Here is a 19,614-nt window from a genome sequence, read left to right as displayed (position 1 = left end):
GTTTGAAGAAACCACCTTTATCCAACAAAGGTTTCTTATTTAAAAGATTACGTAATCTCTAAATGATAATTGGTACATATATCTAGCAAACATTTGGAGGAAATAATGTGACAAAAAACGCACAAATCTGGGGTTTTGGACATTTGTAGTTTTACTTCCTAAGTAGGAAAAGTACTGATAGTTGTCGAAATGTAAGTACATAAGTAGAAACCAAAAGTGACACATTGGAAAAGCGAGTTTAGCTACATCTGTTAGTTAAACCTCGGTTACACAGCGAAATCAGAAAGATCTTCGAAGATTGCAGCAACATCCAAGATCACCCACTGCAGTTGTGATTTTTTACTTTGCACTTTACACAACTGTCCTTGAAGCGCCGTCAATGAGTGGAAACCTTTTTTGTAAGGCACAACGTTTTTAATCTCACTTGGTTTGGATGTGCTAACAAAACTTGATCGGAAATGGTTGCGGTATTTGTAAACAACTTTTACTGTAAACATATCATCAGTGACAGCTAGAAGTGAGAACTAATTCAAACAGCTGATCGTTATTTCATCAAATGTAATAGTAAACATTAGGAGAAAATTTGACAAAAATCGAACAAAATTGGGTTTTTGATAACACGTTATTTTGTTTGTATTGGTGATGATGATAAAAAAAATGTAAGTTTCCCAGCACTAATACAACACTGATTCACGGTATTTTCCCCGGTTATCAAAACTCAAAAACAATCGTTGCACTTGCGATTAATTAAACCGGTTAAGTAAGGCACAACGTTTTTAATCTCACTTGGTTTGGATGATTCTCACTAACAAAACTTGATCGGAAATGGTTGCGGTATTTGTAAACAACTTTTAATGTAAACATATCACAGCTAGAAGGTGACAGCTAGAAGTAAGAACTAATCCAAACAGCTGATCGTTATTTCATCAAATATAATAGTAAACATTGGGAGAACATTTGACAAAAATCAAACAAAATTGGGTTTTTTATGGTTTGTTATTTTGTTTTCAAAGAAGCGAGGCCATGTTTTTATAGCCAAAGACACTCTCACCAATCTAGTAAATACTGAAAAATGATTATAACCTTGATCGTTACTCTAGTTTTCGAGGTGTAAAATGACATTTCGACGTCACAGACGGAATTACAGAATGGACAAACAAACAAACAGACAGACAGACAGAAAATTAGATAAGACTCGTTTCGCCTTTCTTAGGCTATGAAACATAAAAAAATAACCAAAAACTGCATGATTCTAAGCAATGTACAGACAAAACTGTAATTTTATTTATATAGATGAGTACTCATAAGGTTAACATGGGAAACTCCAGAGCCACTGGGGCGGAGCCCTTTTGACGGATCTGCACCAAACTTCACACAAACCATCCTTGAATGAATAATGCTTAATAATGCCTGAAAGTTTCATTACAATCTTTCGAGCGGTTTCGGAGTCCGTAAAGGACAAACAAACAAATAAACATACATTGGATTTTATATATATGGATATGCATATGTACATTACATTGAACTGAATCAATTATTTCTAAACTACAATAATAAATCAAATAATAAACTATGATATTAATCAATAATAACAAAAAAATATAAAATAGTATAAAATAGTTCTATGCAATGAATAAGAATATAAGAATATGATAGTGCAATCATATAAGAATAAGAATCTTTATCATCCTTTATAGTATATTACATTACTAGTCCTGAAAATAAGTGTTTACAGGACGAGTGTGGTCGTTCCTGTTCAAGACGAAGTCGAGTACGTGATTACCATACGAGTCCGGTAAACACATTTTGGACGAGTTACGTACGCCATACTACAATGACGTAGTTTACGCCATACTACTAAATCTGTACAAATCCTTATATATTACAACCAACTAAAGGACTAAAAATGCAGTATAATCAGCTGATTGGTGTCCGGTAAAACTCATTACAGTACAGTAGTTCGTAATGAAACCCCATTTGATTAAGCTGGCGGAAAACAGCTGTTTTCTGGACTAAATCCCTGCATGGGAAGTTCGACAAAATGTGTAGTGTGGCGTAAAACATTTTACAGTGCAGTAGGGTTCGTGCAATATGTTCCTTATACATTCTTTAAAAGAGTAAAGTACACTTCCAATAAGATAGATAAGTTAAGTTTACTAAGTTTTTTAGTTTTCTTATAAATGCATTTCTAATTATCTCTTTCTTTATTTCGTTAGGAATTTCCTTAATGTTTATGTTATCAGAAAATAATGAATTTTTTAATTCTAATTTTTGCTCTTGTATATACAAATTTTGGTACTTTCCTGTTAAAGGGAACATTCATTATTATCGATGATTTTTTTCTCGATATATCGATATTTTTGTTGTTCTTTACAATCCATTACAAATTGACAACTGATCTTGTTTAGGATAAAATAGTCTATTATATGAATTAAGAAATGAAACTGTTCTAAGCTAACCTAACATAACCAACCAAACTTGCTGTACCATTTAAAAATTCTGTTTGATAACAGAAAAGGCAAATGGAGAATATTAAACCGTTTTAATTGTTACAGAAAGTTTGTTTGGTTGATACTAAACAATATTTATTTATCGTAGTTGTCAGCTGATAGGTTTCAATCTGTTAATATCGGTAAATCGAGACAAAAATCATCGATAATAATGAATGTTCCCTTTAACAGGAAAGTACCAAAATTTCTATTTCTTGTTGGGTATTGGTGTCGTGAGCTGTTTTCAGTCTTGTTTTCCTCGGCGGTCATAAATGTATCAAAAATGTGTTGTCCAAATCTTTTAAAATTCCTTAACAACTAACAACATAGTTTACAATATGTTCATACCAGTCTAAATTTTTGTCTGTTACTAACCCCAAAAAGCTTGATATTATTTACCTTATTTATTTCTTGATTTCTTGATTGAGTTTATTTTGTTTGGTTGTGAAGTGAATAAAGGTTTTTTTTTAGATCGACCAAGGAATATATATTTTTGTAAAGACTGTGTTATGGAGACTGAATTAACAAAAGAAGAGACTTCCAATAAATTTGTAGTGTCGGCTGTGGTAATTAAGTTCACATCATTTGCCAAGAGGCACAAGTGATGTGATTCTTCTGCAATCTCTCCAGAAAGCCTCTTCTTATAGCGCCAAAATAACAAAGGGACAGGTATAGAATTCATAGATTCCTGAGGGACACCAAATATTATCTTTCTTAAGAATGATGCAGCTTTGGACCTCACTGAATTATTTAAATGATCTATTCGTACAAACTGTAGTCGGTATTGTAGGTAGGATTGGAACCACTTCAAGGTTCTTCCCTTCATACCTATCTGTTCCAGCATATTTAACAATTTTGGATGTGCAACACTATCAAACGCTTAAGTAAACTCTAAAAGTATCCTAACAATTTTCTTTTAGCGAATTTCCCATAGGGAATAAGCTATTACCATAGTACTCTATTAATTTAGTCATATTTAAATATAACTATCTACATTAATTATATTTAAATAGGGAATAAAATGTGATATTTTTAAGGCAACATTTTAATGTAAATCCAATCAGGCAGATGGAAATTCGCTAAGTCTGCAGGTTTGCTGCGGCGGGGGTATTATATATATTGTAAAGGGGCGCTACTATTAGTTGTGCCTAGGGCACTGACATTGTCAAAAACGGGCCTGAGTGAGTGATTTTGCGACTATTCCTTGATCATATTTATGAATCTTGGCTGTCCTAAAAATTAAGTTAACCACACTAAAGTCCGTATTTTCTTTTTTGCTATAATATTTAGAAATAAATGGCTATTTCATATGTTTCATTTAGTAACAATTACTCCTAAAAATAGGGGCACAAACATTTTTTCATATTTATATTTTGCATTTTTTATCCTTCTAAGTACCATACTTTTTTATGATAAAATAGTTATAAAAACCTAATTATTTGTGCTGAATCATAATATGCATATATTTAGCTGCACAAAAATATACAACATGGTATAGTTATTTTACAAAGTAGATTTGTTACATTTTTTTATAAATATTACTGCAAAATGCCCAAAAATTGACTGACACCACACAAAAAATGACTGACAGCAGGAGGTATATATATATACATATATACAGGGTGTTTTTAAAAGAATGCCGGGATTTAAAACGGTCGTTGCTCGGGGACTATTCAAGGATAATTCAACGATTTGAACGTCAAATTGAAGGGAAAATAATAAAGTTTTTTTCTCATTCTTTCATACGATTCGGAATGATTTAATAAAATTCAGATTTTCATCAATCATATATGAGCGTAAAACTGGCAAAGCCTGTACGCTTAGGGCAATCGGCGGGTTTGTCTGATGTCTTAACTGAATCTTTTTGGCACACATCATAAAGTGACCAATTTAGGTTTGTTAAACTGAAGACTTCGTCGAGCAATAGATTTTTTCCGGCCTTTGTTGCAGAATTGTCGGATTTCTTTGACTATGTCATCGCTTGTTTTTAGCCGGCCAGGCGAATGTCTTTTCAAAACACTAAGGTGCCATTAAACTCATTAAACTAGCTTCAAGTTTCTTTATCGTCAAGTAAATTTAAATTTAGTTTAATTTAGCAATGGATATAAAAGTCGCGAACTACAGATTACAATCTGTGCATTCTGCTGCGCCGTAAACGTCGTACTGGCGACTGGCGTCAGGCGTATGAGTCACAATAGCGACCTATAACCCCGCACCTGTTTTACGCATGCCAAGGTCAAAGTATCCTCCCTTGCCACACGGGTTACAAAACTTCAATTTGACGTATACAACGTTTAGTTACCTTGAATAGTATCCAAGCAATTACCATTTAAAATCCCGGCATTCTTTTAAAAACACCCTGTATATACAGGGTTAGTAAAAAGTGTGGAGACCCCCTGTTATTTTTTTCGGCCCATACTAGAAAAACTAAACTCGGCACACCTTTATGACATGTTATGAAGTACTTTTTGGGCATAACCGTCACTTAGTGTACATCCCTAAAATGGGGGATTTTTGAGAAAACTCAAAAATTTCAAATACAAAGACCCATCGAGTGACCCCTCATTTTAAAGGTCCTGGTAAAAGAAAACCAACAACGCAAACTAGAGGTCTTTATCTCAATCCAGTAAAAAATGGCAGCCAATTGAAATTCTCAGCTGTTGTCATAAATTAAAAAAATAATAGTGCTGCACCCTGTTGGTAATCCTTGTAACTTTAATGCTATTGAACATCATAGAACAGAACCAACTTGTTTAATTGAAACAGCTGTTAAGATTCATTAACTCCTTTTAAATATGAAAAATCATAAGGTTAACATGGGAAACTCCAGAGCCACTGGGGCGGAGCCCGAAAGCCCGATCAGAATAAAAACTACCTTGTTTTCCTATTTAATGCCCAAAGAATCCGTGTACCGAATTTCAGCCTCCTAGGTAAATGGGAAGTGGGAGAATTAGTGATGAGTGAGTGAGTGTGTCATTGAGTCAGTGAGGGCTTTGCCTTTTATAAGTATATATATAATATATATATATAAGTGTGTGTTTGTGTGTCGGTTACCACGATAACTCGAGCAAAAATGATCCGATTTTGATGAAATTTTGTATAAACGTGTAAACCAACATCTATTTGAACGAGTTTGCAAACCAGCATGATTGTACTATGGGAATGGGGATTTATGGGGGTTTTATGAGTTAAAAATTGGTTTTTCCCATTTTTGACCCAAGAACATAAAATTTAGAAATTTCTTTTCAAATCATTTTGTGGAGCTTAAAAAAAAATAATAATTTAGTATGACATTTTATTGTAAATCCAATCAGGCAAATGGAAATTCAGTTAGTCTACAGGTTTGCTGTAGCGGGGTATTTTTCTATGCTTTTAACTTTGAATTTGAATGATAGAATTTAAGGCCGCATGTCTGTTGTTTTAGTCCCAACCCAACCATCAAACTATTCTGTTCAGTGAATCATTCTGTTAAGGCTGTATAATGAGGTTAGGTAAGGTTGTGTAATGAGCACAGTTACAGAAAATATGAATATTTAAATTAAAATGAAAACATTATGTTTCAGTGCAAGAAGCATCATAAAAGCTTTTGTGAAAGATAGAGAATACAATGTTGTCAACTACTTCTACCCGCTCCATTCATCAGTAGCAACTTTCTTGTGGTAAGTTTGAGTTTGACTGATGTTGGGCTGGGGGTGTAATGTTTCAAAATCAAGACTATTCAAGTTTTTTTCTACTACAGTCCAACCTCGGTATAACAAATCTGAAGGGACCGAACTGAATATTCGTTATATCAAGGATTTTGTTAAAACGAGGTTCCTTATATTGAGGTTAGGTTTGCAGGAATTTCGCTAAGTCGAGGTTCAGAACCAGCATCGGTCAATATAGGTTGGGATTTGACCTCATTAAAACACTACCAAAGTAGTATAGGCTACAATACTTTACAGTGCAGTGTTTACATTGTAAAGTAGAACCTCAATTATGGGGGGTAATAAGGGGGAGGAATCTATACTTATTTAATACGCAAGCATGATTTTTGTGACAATTACTCCTCCGAAACTACTGAACCGATTGACATGTTTTTGGTGTCATTGGAAAGAGCATAACGTGAAGTTGTGCAGGAAACCTTCTTTTTAAGGAAATAATTAGAGAGTGAGGCCCTGGGGCCCTTTAAAGTTTCGTATTTCTCCATAAGGATAACAAGGGAGATAATTTTTATTTACAGAAACATATGTTTGTTACTTGAAAATAGTCAAAGTCTACTACATAATAATTGTTGTGTATTATGACTGTTAATGTATACTACATTTCAATCAAGGATTGTGTGCCTTAAACTTTACTCATAATGGATTTCACTACTTCATTTTCATGCTGGGAATTGTAAAATTTAGTTGAGAATAAGTTGCCATATTTAGAAAACTTTACTATAATAATTTATGTATTTAAAATCACAAATCTTTGACATTATTAATTCATTAGAAACGAAACAGCTGATCGAGAAATCAAACAAATCATCTACTTCATGTGAATCATGTTTTTACACAAACATAGTTTTTTTTAACCAATGACTTGATTCTTTTTTACTTGTGGGTGTATTTTGAGTTTGCAGTTATGAAAGCACCAAGCCAAGTACCTTTTAATGGCACAAGGCTTCATGTGATCAGAACGGTTAACAACAATGTAAAGTAGAATGTAAAGTCCTAACATGGAACAAGTGAGTAAGGACATATTTTGATTTCGAGGATAAAAAAGCTGACTTGGTTGAAGTTCGTTTTAAAATAACGCCTGTAATACTTAGCAATTGCTCGAATTCGAGCAACAGGGACACCAGTCTTTAATATTGTGCAATCATGACATTTCTAGTCATTGACCTTGGTACAGTTTACAAACTGTAAGTTTAAAATCACAGCTTACTCTAACCTACCAAAAACCTAGCCAAACACTGTATTGTACAGCAATACACCACGTAAAGAACAAAACAAAACAGTAGAGAGTTTTGTAAGCTACTTATCTTGTTAGGCCAGTAGGCTAACTAACAGTACTAGTTTATCACAACAGAGGAATGTCAATAATAATCATCAACTATAGCGTTGGTGTTGCCTTAGTTAAAAAATTGTATTGAAAACAATAAAAATATTAGATAAGTCATTATAAAAGTGTATAATAATAGCCAACTTAAAGATAATAAAAATACTTCTAAAAGGAATGTTAAGATAACGATGTTGATATTCTTTCTCTCTGCTTTCGTTCTTAAGTTCTTTCTTAAGTTTCTCTTCATCCAAAAAAGTCACCACAGTCACTTATCACCCAATCACAGCTTACTTAACATTACGTCATCATCAGTCCTCAGTGAATTATATCAGTTCTCAGTTGCCACATAGCGCGCAGCGACAGCAGACAGAGATGTGTAAAACGGAGGAGACGAATTAGGCACAAGCATTGATGTCATCAATGCTTGAAATGTACACAACATGAGGTTAACAGTGTCACCTTTCCATTTCATTTGGTAATGAAACTGATTTTTAAAAACGACAAAAACAATAATGGGAGGGGGGGGTTTGTTATATTGAGGGAAAGACGCAGACAATTCGTTAAGTAGAGGTTAAATTCACTATGTAGAGGTTTTGCCAATGATAAATTTGTTATATTGAGGTGTCTTATTTTAGCCGGGATCATGAAAAATTTGTTAAATCAAGGTTGTTGACATGGTTTGTTTGTTATATAAAGGTAAAATATACATTGAGTTCTAGAGGATTAAAAAAAATTTGTTATATCGTGGAATTTGTTATACAGTAGGTCCTCAATATCTCGAAGCTGAAGGGGTCATGATAAAAATTAGAGTTATCAAGTTTTTCAAGTTATTGAGGTTCGAGTTATGAAGGTTCCATATGAAAAAGTTCGAAATACTGAGGTGTTGGTGTCTGACAGTGATGTTACGTCACGGCCTTTATAACTAAACTTTTACGTATTAAACCTTTAATAAATCGAACTCAAACTGTATTCAAACGTACTGAATAGTAACTTTGGAAGCAAAATAAAACAATTTATACTACACTCCTGCTTTTGTTTTACAAATACTCCTCCTGAACGGTTGAAGCGATCTGCACGAAATTTAACACAGTCATAGTACCCAACCATATAAATCTGAAATGGTACAAATCGGACCATAGGACTTTTTCCTAAAGAATGCAAACTTTTAGAAATTTAACATGGGCCTTATGGGTTGATTGGTCGCCATGACATTATTTGCGAGTTAACACTAAAAAGTAAACAAGAGCCTCGACATATGTTAGTCAACAGATCTACCACATTATAAATACAGTACAAAATAAAAAATCTGATAAATAATAAAGAGCATATTAGTCTATTGCATGTACAGTAGAACCTCTTTAATCCGAACCCCAGTAATCCGAATGTCCACTAATCCAAACACCTCATTGCTGTACTTTATACATAGTACAGTAGTTCTATATTGTATACTGTATTTAATGTACAGTACTGTTTATTCCCTATACTGCATTAAATAAACACTGTATTTTACTTTATAAAGCATTTTTTAACTTTTCCCGTAACAATTACGATCCATTTTAGCCTTGTTTTAGCTATTGTTATGTAAAGACAACAATATGTTCTGTAATCCGAACTATTCAATAGTCCGAACTACCCCCGGTCCCAATTAGTTCGGATTAAAGAGGTTCTACTCAGGGTGTCTAGTAGTCGGGAAAGTCGGGAATTAGTATTGAATTTCAAAATGGTCTTGAAAAGTCGGGATTTAGTCTTAAATTTTATTTCAAAGTCGGGAATTTTCATGATTGCGGTTGTGTGACTGGCTTTTTGATCGGTTGTGCGATTTTTCTTGATAGTAGCATTGTTTGCTAAGGGATCCTGCTCGATTGATGTTTATTTTGCTACTGTAATTACGTGGGCTTAAATGTGGACCAGAATCCCCAACCCTGGTTTGCCATCGGGTCAACTCACACAAGGCTGCTACTGATCAACTGTCATAGCCTAGATCTGGTCTGGTCACTGGTTTCCGACACACCAATTCCTGTCGTCTGTTGTCCGTTGTTGTTGAGTCCACTCCACTCCAACTAACAAAGCTGTAAATACCAAACCAACTGAGCCTTAGAAAAAGGGGGAACGTATAGCCAAAAAGAAACCACTGCCTTTTTGATATCGTCTTCGTAAAGTTTTGAGTACTATATGAAAGAAACTTATTGTTGAACTCTTGGCTCACCGAGTTATTTATTACCTGGGGGTGAATTGAGTAGCCTCCGTTCGGGTAAACACTGCCAAGCGCCCAGCTTCAAGACATTTTGATTTCGATTTATTCCACTGAATTTTCAACTTTCTTGTTATAGTTACGCCCAGGGCATTTCAGCAAAACACAATGTCGCATTCATGCCCGGTTTGTGTAAAAACTGTTGAGGATGAGGGAGTTGGATGTGAGGGCCCCTGTGAACGATGGTTTCACCGAGACTGCATCAAGATGAATAAAACTGAGTACCAGAAATTATGTGCAAATAAAAATGAAAAATGGTATTGCAAGAGGACTGATTGTCTTGGTTCCGGAGACCAGCCCCTGTCACTACTCTCGACTCAAATGAACTCTGTGTTATCCAAACTCGATAGCCTTCTGAACAAGGTTGAAAAGATTGATAGCATCTCAACCGATATTGTGTTGATCAAATCCGAGGTTGCTGCAATGAGCAATACGTTAACTGCCCTGGAGCCTCGTGTGTCGAAGGTAGAGGATAAAGTGCAAGCTCTTGAAGAAAAAGTTTCGACTTCAAATAACTTAAGGGGTGCAGATTGCCTTGAAAGCGCTATAGCTGAGATGAATGAGAGAGCTTATCGTGCCAAAAATATTATGATCTATAAACTGGTGGAATCCACAAGCCAAGATATCACCACAAAAAAACACCATGACCTGGACCTTGTGACCTTTCTTATCCGTAATACTCATGCCTCCGCAAACATCACCAATATAAAAACTTTTAGAGTCGGGAAAAAATCCTCTGGAAAAGCTAGGCCCTTAAAGGTGGTTCTCAACAATGAAGCTGATGTCCGTGAGATTATTAGACTCTTCTCGTCAGACAAATTATCCGAAGTGGATAATCGTTTTTTGGAAGTGAGGGTTTCCAGGGACCGTACCCCAAGAGAGACGGAGTACTTCCAGACACTGAAATTGGAACTGGAATCTCGTACTGCTAGAGGAGAAAAAGACCTAAAAATAGTGTATAAAAACAATGTCCCTAGTATTGTCAAACAGTTGCCAAAAAACGGGGAAAAGTCAACTTCCCTTCAAAACGACTAAAGTGTTACTACCAAAACGTTAATGGGTTGAGGAGTAAGATGGCTGATCTCTCTACAAATGCCTTGGTTAGTATTTATGATATAATAGCTCTTACTGAAACCAACCTCACCCCTGATATAAGCGACTCTGAGCTTGGCCTTTCTGGCTTCTCAATATTTAGATGTGACAGATCTAACTGGACCAGTGATAAAACAAGCGGAGGTGGTGTTCTACTTGCTGTACATAGTTCAATATCCTGTAATCAAATCAATTTATCAGCATACAACAATGAACAAGTTTATGTTCTTTGCAGTATCGGTAACACCAAATTTCTTCTGGGAAATGTTTATATTCCGCCCGGTAGACCTACATCAACATACTCTGATATATGCGACTCAATTATTGAAGTTATCGATTCTGCTGGAACTCCTGACCAAATTCTCCTGATGGGCGACTTTAATCTTCCCAATTTATGTTGGGAAAATGTTGATTTTTCAAGGCTCACTGAGTCTTCACGCCTAATTCTTAATATAGCTACAATGTATGATTTGAGACAGATTAACAAAATCACAAATTATCGAGGAGTCTGTTTGGATATCATATTATCTGCATTTGACGGCTCAGAGGTTGATGAGGCGGATGATATATTGCTGGTGGAGGACAGACATCACCCTGCTCTTATGATCTCATTTGAGGTTCTCAACACACCTTCAACTTGTACACCAAAATATGTCACTGACTTTCGTCGTTGTAACTTGGAGGGAGTCTTCAATCTGCTTCAGTCATGTACTTACCCCGGCCCAGCTGACCTTCATGATGTTGAAAAAGCTTTTAATTCTTTCAGCAGCAGTCTAAGCCAAGCAGTTAAGGATTCGTCCCCCCTTAAAAGAGTTGGCGCATCACACTTCCCACCTTGGTTTTCACGTACCCTCAAACAAATGGTTATTCGGAAGAAAATTCAACATAAAAGATTCAAGCAGACTCATAATATAGATGACTTTGTAGCATTTCAAAACCTCAGGAGAGACTGTAAGATCTTAGCACGTCAATGTCGAGCAGCCTATATGAACAGGATTGAGGAAGACATCCAGATCAATATTAAATCTTTTTGGTCTCATGTTGATTGCGTAAGGAAACCCTCAATGACATCTTCTACAATAGTTTACGACACCAGGGAGGCATCTGAGCCTCTCGAAAAGTGTGAGCTCTTTGCTGAGTATTTTGCTTCTGTTTTCAGTGACAATCAAGTGCCCGTTCCCAACTTCGATTATGGCACTAACATCAGCCTTTCAGGTTTTCAAGTATCTGCTCTTGATGTGCAATCAAAGCTAGAATCTCTGAACCCCAACAAGGGAGCTGGCCCTGATGGAATACCACCTGTGGTTCTCAAATATTGTGCCCCTGTCCTCGCTCCTATCTTGGCCATACTCTTCAATGCTCTCTTGACAGCTGGACTCTTTCCGTCTTCACTCAAGGAAAGCTACGTGGTTCCCATATTCAAGTCCGGGGATAGGAAGAATGTGAGAAACTACAGGCCTATTGCAATTCAATCCAGCCTCGCCAAGATTTTTGAAAGCATAGTCCTTGACTACCTCGTCCATAATCTCAACGGATTTCTCTCAGACAACCAGCACGGCTTTAGACATGGGAGGTCGACACTCACCAACCTACTCCACTTTCAAGAGTATATTATGTCAGCGTTTATGGAGTCATCTTCAGTGGATTGTGTTTACCTGGACTACTCTAAGGCCTTTGATAAGGTCAATCACCGCCTCTTAGTTGCCAAGTTGGAAGGATATGGCATCTGTGGCTCTCTACTGAACTGGCTCAAGGACTACTTGAGTGGTCGCTCTCTACTGGTGAAATACGAGGGGTCAATCTCCATGCCTTTTGGCGTCACGTCTGGGGTACCTCAGGGTTCACATCTTGGCCCACTACTATTTAATGCCTTTATCGATGACATTGGTCTCATTATCAAGACTGATTACCTTATGTTCGCCGATGATCTGAAGGTTTTCTGCAGAGTCACTTCCCCTCAGAGCTGTGCAGATCTTCAGCTTACCTTGGACCGTATCGAGGAGTGGTGCCATGCCAATGCCATGGAGCTCAACATTTCAAAATGCCAGGTCATGACCTTTAAGCGTGGAAAGGGCGGTGTTCTCCATGACTACTCGATTGATGGCTCTGTCCTGAGAAGAGTTGATGAGTCCAAGGACCTGGGGATAGTAATGACTTCTACCCTCAGTCCGGAAAGGCACTTGAGTTACATAGTTAACAGGGCATCCTCTCTTGTTGGGTTCATTATGAGATCTACAAGTGATTTCAACTCACCAAGACCACTTGTTATTCTGTACAAAACTCTAGTCCGACCAATTATGGAGTACGGATCCATTCTATGGTCACCGTATCAACTCGGACATCAAGATATGCTGAACAAGATCCAAATCCGTTTTGTCAGACTGCTGGGATGTAGGATTGGCTTTGACTACATTGAAACGCCTATCAGAGAGGTCGAAGAGCTTTTTGATCTCAAACCACTCCAGTTAAGAAGAACCAATCTTGACCTCTTCTTCCTTTACAAGCTGGTGAATGGTCTCCTGGACTGCCCTGCTCTCTTGTCCGGCATTGACTTCACAATTCCTAGAGGAACACGTTCCGGGACCATCTTCCGGAGAAGGTTTGAGCCCTGCTACTACGCTTATCACCATGGCACTTCAAGACTGCTAAGACTAGGCAGCATTTTTGCTCCTCAGCTGAACTTCTTCGGCGTCTCGGCCAACTCCTTCAAGAGAGAAGTCCAGAGGCTACTACAGTGATTCCCTGCAACACAGTCTGAATATTGTGATTCGGACAGTCTGAAATTTGTAGCTGTTGTATTACCTGATAGTGATAATTCTCTATTTGCATGTTTCATTTTATATGATATTTGTTGGTTAGGTCATTGTTACCAAAGAGCATATTTATTACTGTTACACACTACATATTTTATTGCATCACTGGCTTGGTTATTGTTATCTAAGAGTTGTTATTTATTATTTGTTACTCACTGTTGTTATTTATTAATTATTGTTACTCACTGTTGTTATTTATTAATTGTTACTCACTGTTATTAATTTTTCATTGTAAGTTGTTATTTATTCTGAGAATATTTATTATTGATACTCAATTGCACTCAATCTTTGTCACTTTTTATTTATTTAGAGTATTAACATAATTGAACAGCCGTCCATGTATTCACTTTTGATCAGTTTATTTGTTACTATTAAGCATGCACAACAATGTATTTAACTGTATTGGTTGTAACCGTTAAATGAATAAATAAATAAATAAATAAATAAATAAATGATTTTGCCGCGATCGTCGTCTTGCGTTTACGTAACCGCGAAAGCCAATGATGATGATGTCTACACGGCCTCGGGAAATGTTCATGATTTTGACGCGATAGTGGACGACGACGATGACGTTTCCGAAACCACGAGAGACGACGATGACGTTTCTATGACAGCGGGAGACGACGATGACGTAACCGTGACCGCGGGAGACGACGATAACGTTTCCGTGACAGCGGGAGACGACGATGACGTTTCCGTGACCGTGGGAGACGACGATAACGTTTCCGTGACAGCGGGAGACGACGATGACGTAACCGTGACCGCGGGAGACGACGATAACGTTTCCGTGGCCGTGGGAGACGACGATAACGTTTCCGTGACAGCGGGAGATGACGATAACGTTTCCGTGACCGTGGGAGACGACGATAACGTTTCCGTGACAGCGGGAGACGACGATGACGTAACCGTGACCGCGGGAGACGACGATAACGTTTCCGTGGCCGCGGGAGACGACGATGACGTTTCCGTGACCGCAGGAGATGACGATAACGTTTCCGTGAACGCGGGAGATAACGGTGATATCTAAACAGCCGCGGGAAATGTTCATGATTTTGCCGTGATCGCGACGATGATGACGTTTCCGTGACCGCGGGAGATGACGATGACGTTTCCGTGACCGCGGGAGACGACGATGATATCTGCTCGGCCGCGGGAAATGTTCATAATTTTGTCGTGATCGCGGTAGATGTCGATGACGTTTCCGTGACCGTGGGAGACGACGATGATGTCTACACGGCCGCAGGAAATGTTCGTGATTTTGCCGTGATCGCGGACGACGACGATAACGTTTCCGTGAATGCGGGAGATGACGGTGACGTCTAAACAGCCGCGGGAAATGTTCATGATTTTGCCGCGATTGCGGACGACGACGATGACGTTTCCGTGACCGCGGGAGATGACGATGACGTTTCCATGACCGCGGGAGACGACGATGATATCTGCTCGGCCGCGGGAAATGTTCATGATTTTGTCGCGATCGCGGTAGATGACGATGACGTTTCCGTGACCGCGGGAGATGACGATGACGTTTCCGTGACCGCGAGAGACGACGATGACGTTTCCGTGACCGCGAGAGACGACGATGACGTTTCCGTGACCGCGGGAGACGACGATTATATCTGCTCGGCCGCGGAAAATGTTCATGATTTTGTCGCGATCGCGGACGACGACGATGACGTTTCCGTGACCGCGGGAGACGATGATGATGTCTATACACGGCCGCGGGAAATATTCATGATTTTGCCGTGATTGCGGACGTCGACGATAACGTTTCCGTGACCGCGGGAGATGACGGTGATGTCTAAACAGCCGCGGGAAATGTTCATGATTTTGCCGCGATCGCGGACGATGACGATGACGTTTCTGAGACCGCGGGAGACGGCGATGATGTCATTTATGTCTACAAGGCCGTGGGGAATGTTCATGATTTTGCCGTGATCGTGGACGATGACGATCACGTTTCTGTAACCGCTGCAGTCAATGATGATGTCTAAACGTACGGTACGCGGAATTTTTCATGATAAAAAAACCACATTTGCTAGTTAGAATTTTTTATTGCTGCATTTATTTCTTTACTTGAAAACACCACATTATCACAATACTACTTTATGACAAAGACAGGGGTTGGTGTAGTATTATTCAGAAAATTTGGTTAAGCTATAAAAATTGGTATCGGTATCAAGAATCGAGAATTGATACATTTTGGTATCAACACCCACTAATTGTTGAAAAAACTAGTCTTGAAAAATCTGGAATTAGTCTTGAAAAGTCTGGAATTAGTCTTGAATTTTATAATGGAAATAAACTAGACACCCTGTCTACTGTAATACGAATTGATTAACAATAATTTCTATATTGAGTGATTAAAATCATGACGTTTATACTTAATTGTATAATCGTTCTGTTCTTTTTAACAACAATTAATAGTCAACTAAATTAGTGAGTCGGTGGCTGAGTCGGTAGCGTTGCGGACTTCAGGCCCAAGGCAGCGATGTCGTGGGTTCGGATCCTGGTCACTGCCACTAAAATTTATCAGTACAGTTCACCTTTGTACTGTACCGGCTCACTCTTTGCTTTGCTGTAAATGTTCCACGCACAGGCGGTTAGTCTATGTGGACGGGCAAATGCAAGGTAAAAAGAGGCCGCCAACCTCTTTATTAAAAAGAAAAAAAAACTAATTTGGCTAAGCCTATGTTGCGTGGAGAAGGAGAAGTTAAAACGAGGTCATTTAAAAACACTACAACATAATTATACCAACAAAAATCACACCGCCCTTCATTTGCCAGTAAATTTGTAAAAAACGTACCTGTGGCTAAAAATACAAAATCATTTTACGAAATGAAATCACAACCACTTGGTTTACAGATAAGCTTTAAAACTAAATGGTGTAACTTAGACAATAAAATCCCATAGGATTAACACTAATATTGCTGTGTGCACTTCGACAAAAATTAATCCCCAATTATATTAGGCCTATATGCTCCTCTGTCAAATTCATGAGAAGATGTAACAACGTCGTTTAACCAAATAGGCCTATTGTCTACCACCTCGCTTTACTCTGCGATACTAACTTACAAAATGGTTTTTAAACATTGCCATGTAGTAGTCTAAAGTTCCAGCTACTAGGAAAAATAAGGTTTCAAGTTAAGCAAACTGCTTATTTTGATGTTATTATAAATGTAATGTAACGTATCGGTAAACCAATTCCTAAAGTTTTCACTTATTCTTTTTAGTCTACATAATAGCCGTATTGATAAATTTTATTGCAAAAAAAGGGAAATTTTGAATGTGGTTGACAATATATTCCTTACCTTTAACTGCTAAAATAAAACTAGACCTAAGTTATAGGCCTATATACTTAAACAAAATGATAATTTAAAGAATCGATTAGCCTATCTGAATTATTCGCTGTTAGGAAATGATTACAAACAAAAAGTTAATGTATTTATAAAAAATGCACTCTTATCACAAAATTAAATTATAAATTATAAAAAAAAATAGTGAAGTTAAGAGAAAATCATATTCTAACAAAATCAGAAGCAAAATGTTATGGTCGTCGAGGAGATTCGAACCTGGGATCTCACGATCGTCAGTCCGGTACTCTAGCCACTACACCACCAACGCTGTTTAATTAACGGCGTCAACACGATATTTCTGTTCCGCAATCCCAGTAACTGGCGCGGCAACCAATAATGCTTTTTAACATATGTGAAAATATTTCCACGATCCCAGTGGCTCACCCAAACCCCTCACTACAATAATAGCGTAGCGAACGAACTTCAACCAGGACATGATTGAGCCATGCGAATACTATGAAGTTAAACGGGGCAAAGCCCGCGGGTACAGCTAGTCCCATATAAGTGAAGCAGAAGTAGGCCTAAGCCTACCATTGACTTTGGATACTGCAATTAGGCATTTTATTTATGTGAACAAAATAAATTGTCCATTGATTTAGGATACTGCAAGTAGACTATTCATTTACATGTACCATTGAGTTTGGATACTACAAGTAAACAATCCGTCTACGTGAACCAGACGTACCATTGACTTTAGAATCTGTAAATAGGCATTCCATTTATGCGAACCAAATATATCATTTGCATTGGATACTGCAAGTAGACATTTAACTTATGAGAACCGGATAAAACATAGAATATGGTTCCTGCAAGTAGACAATTCATTCACTTAATCCTGACTTTTATTTATTTATTTATTTATTTCCCAACGGATTGCACCTTTTTACAAAATATGTGTATACAATTGAGATGGCATTTGCAATATTACTAACTAGAAAAGTAATAACAATGGTAATAACAAAGTGATAATAAATAGTAATAGCAAGTAATAACAAATAGTGATAACAATAGTAATAACAAATAGTGATAACAATAGTAATAACAAAGTAATAACAAATATTAATAACAGAAGAATAAACTAAAAAGAGAATCAACAAAGAATATGAACAGCAAGTTTCAACAATGACAAGACAAAATGCAGATGTGCTGGAGTGTGGTTGCTCAAGTGATCAGGGAGACCTTCTTTTTGAACCGGAGGGGCTTCTCACCGAAGAAATCCAGTTGAGCAGCCGCCGTGCTACCAGCCTTGAGTAGACGGCTAATTCCGCTGTTGTAAGAGTAGTAGGCTGGGAGAAAGCGTCTGCTGAATATAGTCCTGGAGCGGGTGCCTCTGGGCGTGGTAATGTCGATACCACTCAGGATGTTGGGGCAATCGACAAACCCATTAACCAGCTTGTAGAGCATGAATATGTCGGCATGATGACGTCGGAGTGACAAAGGCAGAAGATCGAAGGACTTCTCCACATCGTCAACCGGGGTAGTGCGGTAGGTAAAACCAAGTCTCGGTCCAAGCATCCGTATGAAGCGGGTTTGTATGCTCTCCAGTTGGCTGACGTGGTTCTTCTGGAAGGGAGACCAGATGATAGACCCATACTCCAGCAGCGGGCGTACCAGGGACTTGTAGAGCGTGATCAAGGTGAAGGGTGAGTTGAAATTCCTTGTTGATCTAAATATGAAACCAAGCAGGGAGCTAGCTTTGGTTGTAATGTGGGCAATGTGCTCGTGAGGGTTGAGCGAAGGGGTCATTGTCACTCCGAGATCTCGTACCCTGTCCACTCTCTTCAGTGTAGAACCATTGAGGACGTAGTCATATTGGACTGGGGCTGCACCACGTTTGTAGGAGATGACGACACATTTCAAGACGTTGAGCTCCATGAAGTTTTCCTTGCACCAGGCGTCGATGTTAGTGAGAGAAAGTTGGAGGCGCTCAAAGTCAGAAGCCAATGACACCGAGCCAAATACCTTAATATCATCGGCGAACATGAGAAATGAACATGATACTGAGGATGACGTTGCCAATGTCATTCATGACCAGGTTAAACAGCAAGGGACCGAGGTGGGACCCTTGCGGGACTCCAGATAGGACACTGAATGGCGTAGAAAGGCACCCGTCGTACTTGACTACAAGGGTTCTGTTGGTCAAGTAGCTGTTTAACCACTCAAGCAGGCCCCCCCCCCACACCATATCCGGCAAGCTTTGCTACAAGGATGTTGTGGTTGACCTTGTCAAAGGCTTTGGAGAGATCAAGGTAAACACAGTCAACTTGGAGAGCATCGCCAAAAGCGGCCATGACGTATTCTTGAAACTCCATCAGGTTTGTTACTGTTGAGCGTGAGCGCAGGAAGCCATGTTGAGAGGAGGAGATACATTTACGGAGATGAAAATAGAGGTAGTCCAAAACAATGCTCTCGTACACCTTGGCAACAGCAGAGAGAATGACAATGGGCCGATAGTTTCTGACATTTGAACGATCACCAGATTTGAAGATGGGGACGACAAAGCCACGCTTAAGGGCCGATGGGAAGATTCCAAGTGAGAGCAGGGATGTAAACCAGATAGCCAGATGAGGAGCCAAAATAGGGGC

The 19,614-nt window shown here is 38.4% G+C and overlaps 1 protein-coding gene across 1 annotated transcript in view; it reads left to right on the top strand.

The window, feature by feature from the left end:
• Positions 1–19,614, top strand: part of LOC129003275 (pre-piRNA 3'-exonuclease trimmer-like) — a 242,907-nt gene that overhangs the window by 162,302 nt on the left and 60,991 nt on the right. The window contains exon 12 of the mRNA XM_054431591.1: positions 6,053–6,148. Within this exon, the coding sequence (XP_054287566.1) occupies positions 6,053–6,148 (96 nt within the window). The remainder of the gene's footprint in view (positions 1–6,052; positions 6,149–19,614) is intronic.

This window comes from Macrosteles quadrilineatus, unplaced genomic scaffold, assembly GCF_028750875.1.
Source record: "Macrosteles quadrilineatus isolate MER2022 unplaced genomic scaffold, UCM_ALF_1.0 Scaffold_1__1_contigs__length_201487025, whole genome shotgun sequence".
Classification (NCBI taxonomy): Eukaryota; Metazoa; Arthropoda; class Insecta; order Hemiptera; family Cicadellidae; genus Macrosteles; species Macrosteles quadrilineatus.
Note: the sequence above shows the minus strand (reverse complement) of the source record. Positions and strands in the feature narration are given on the sequence as shown.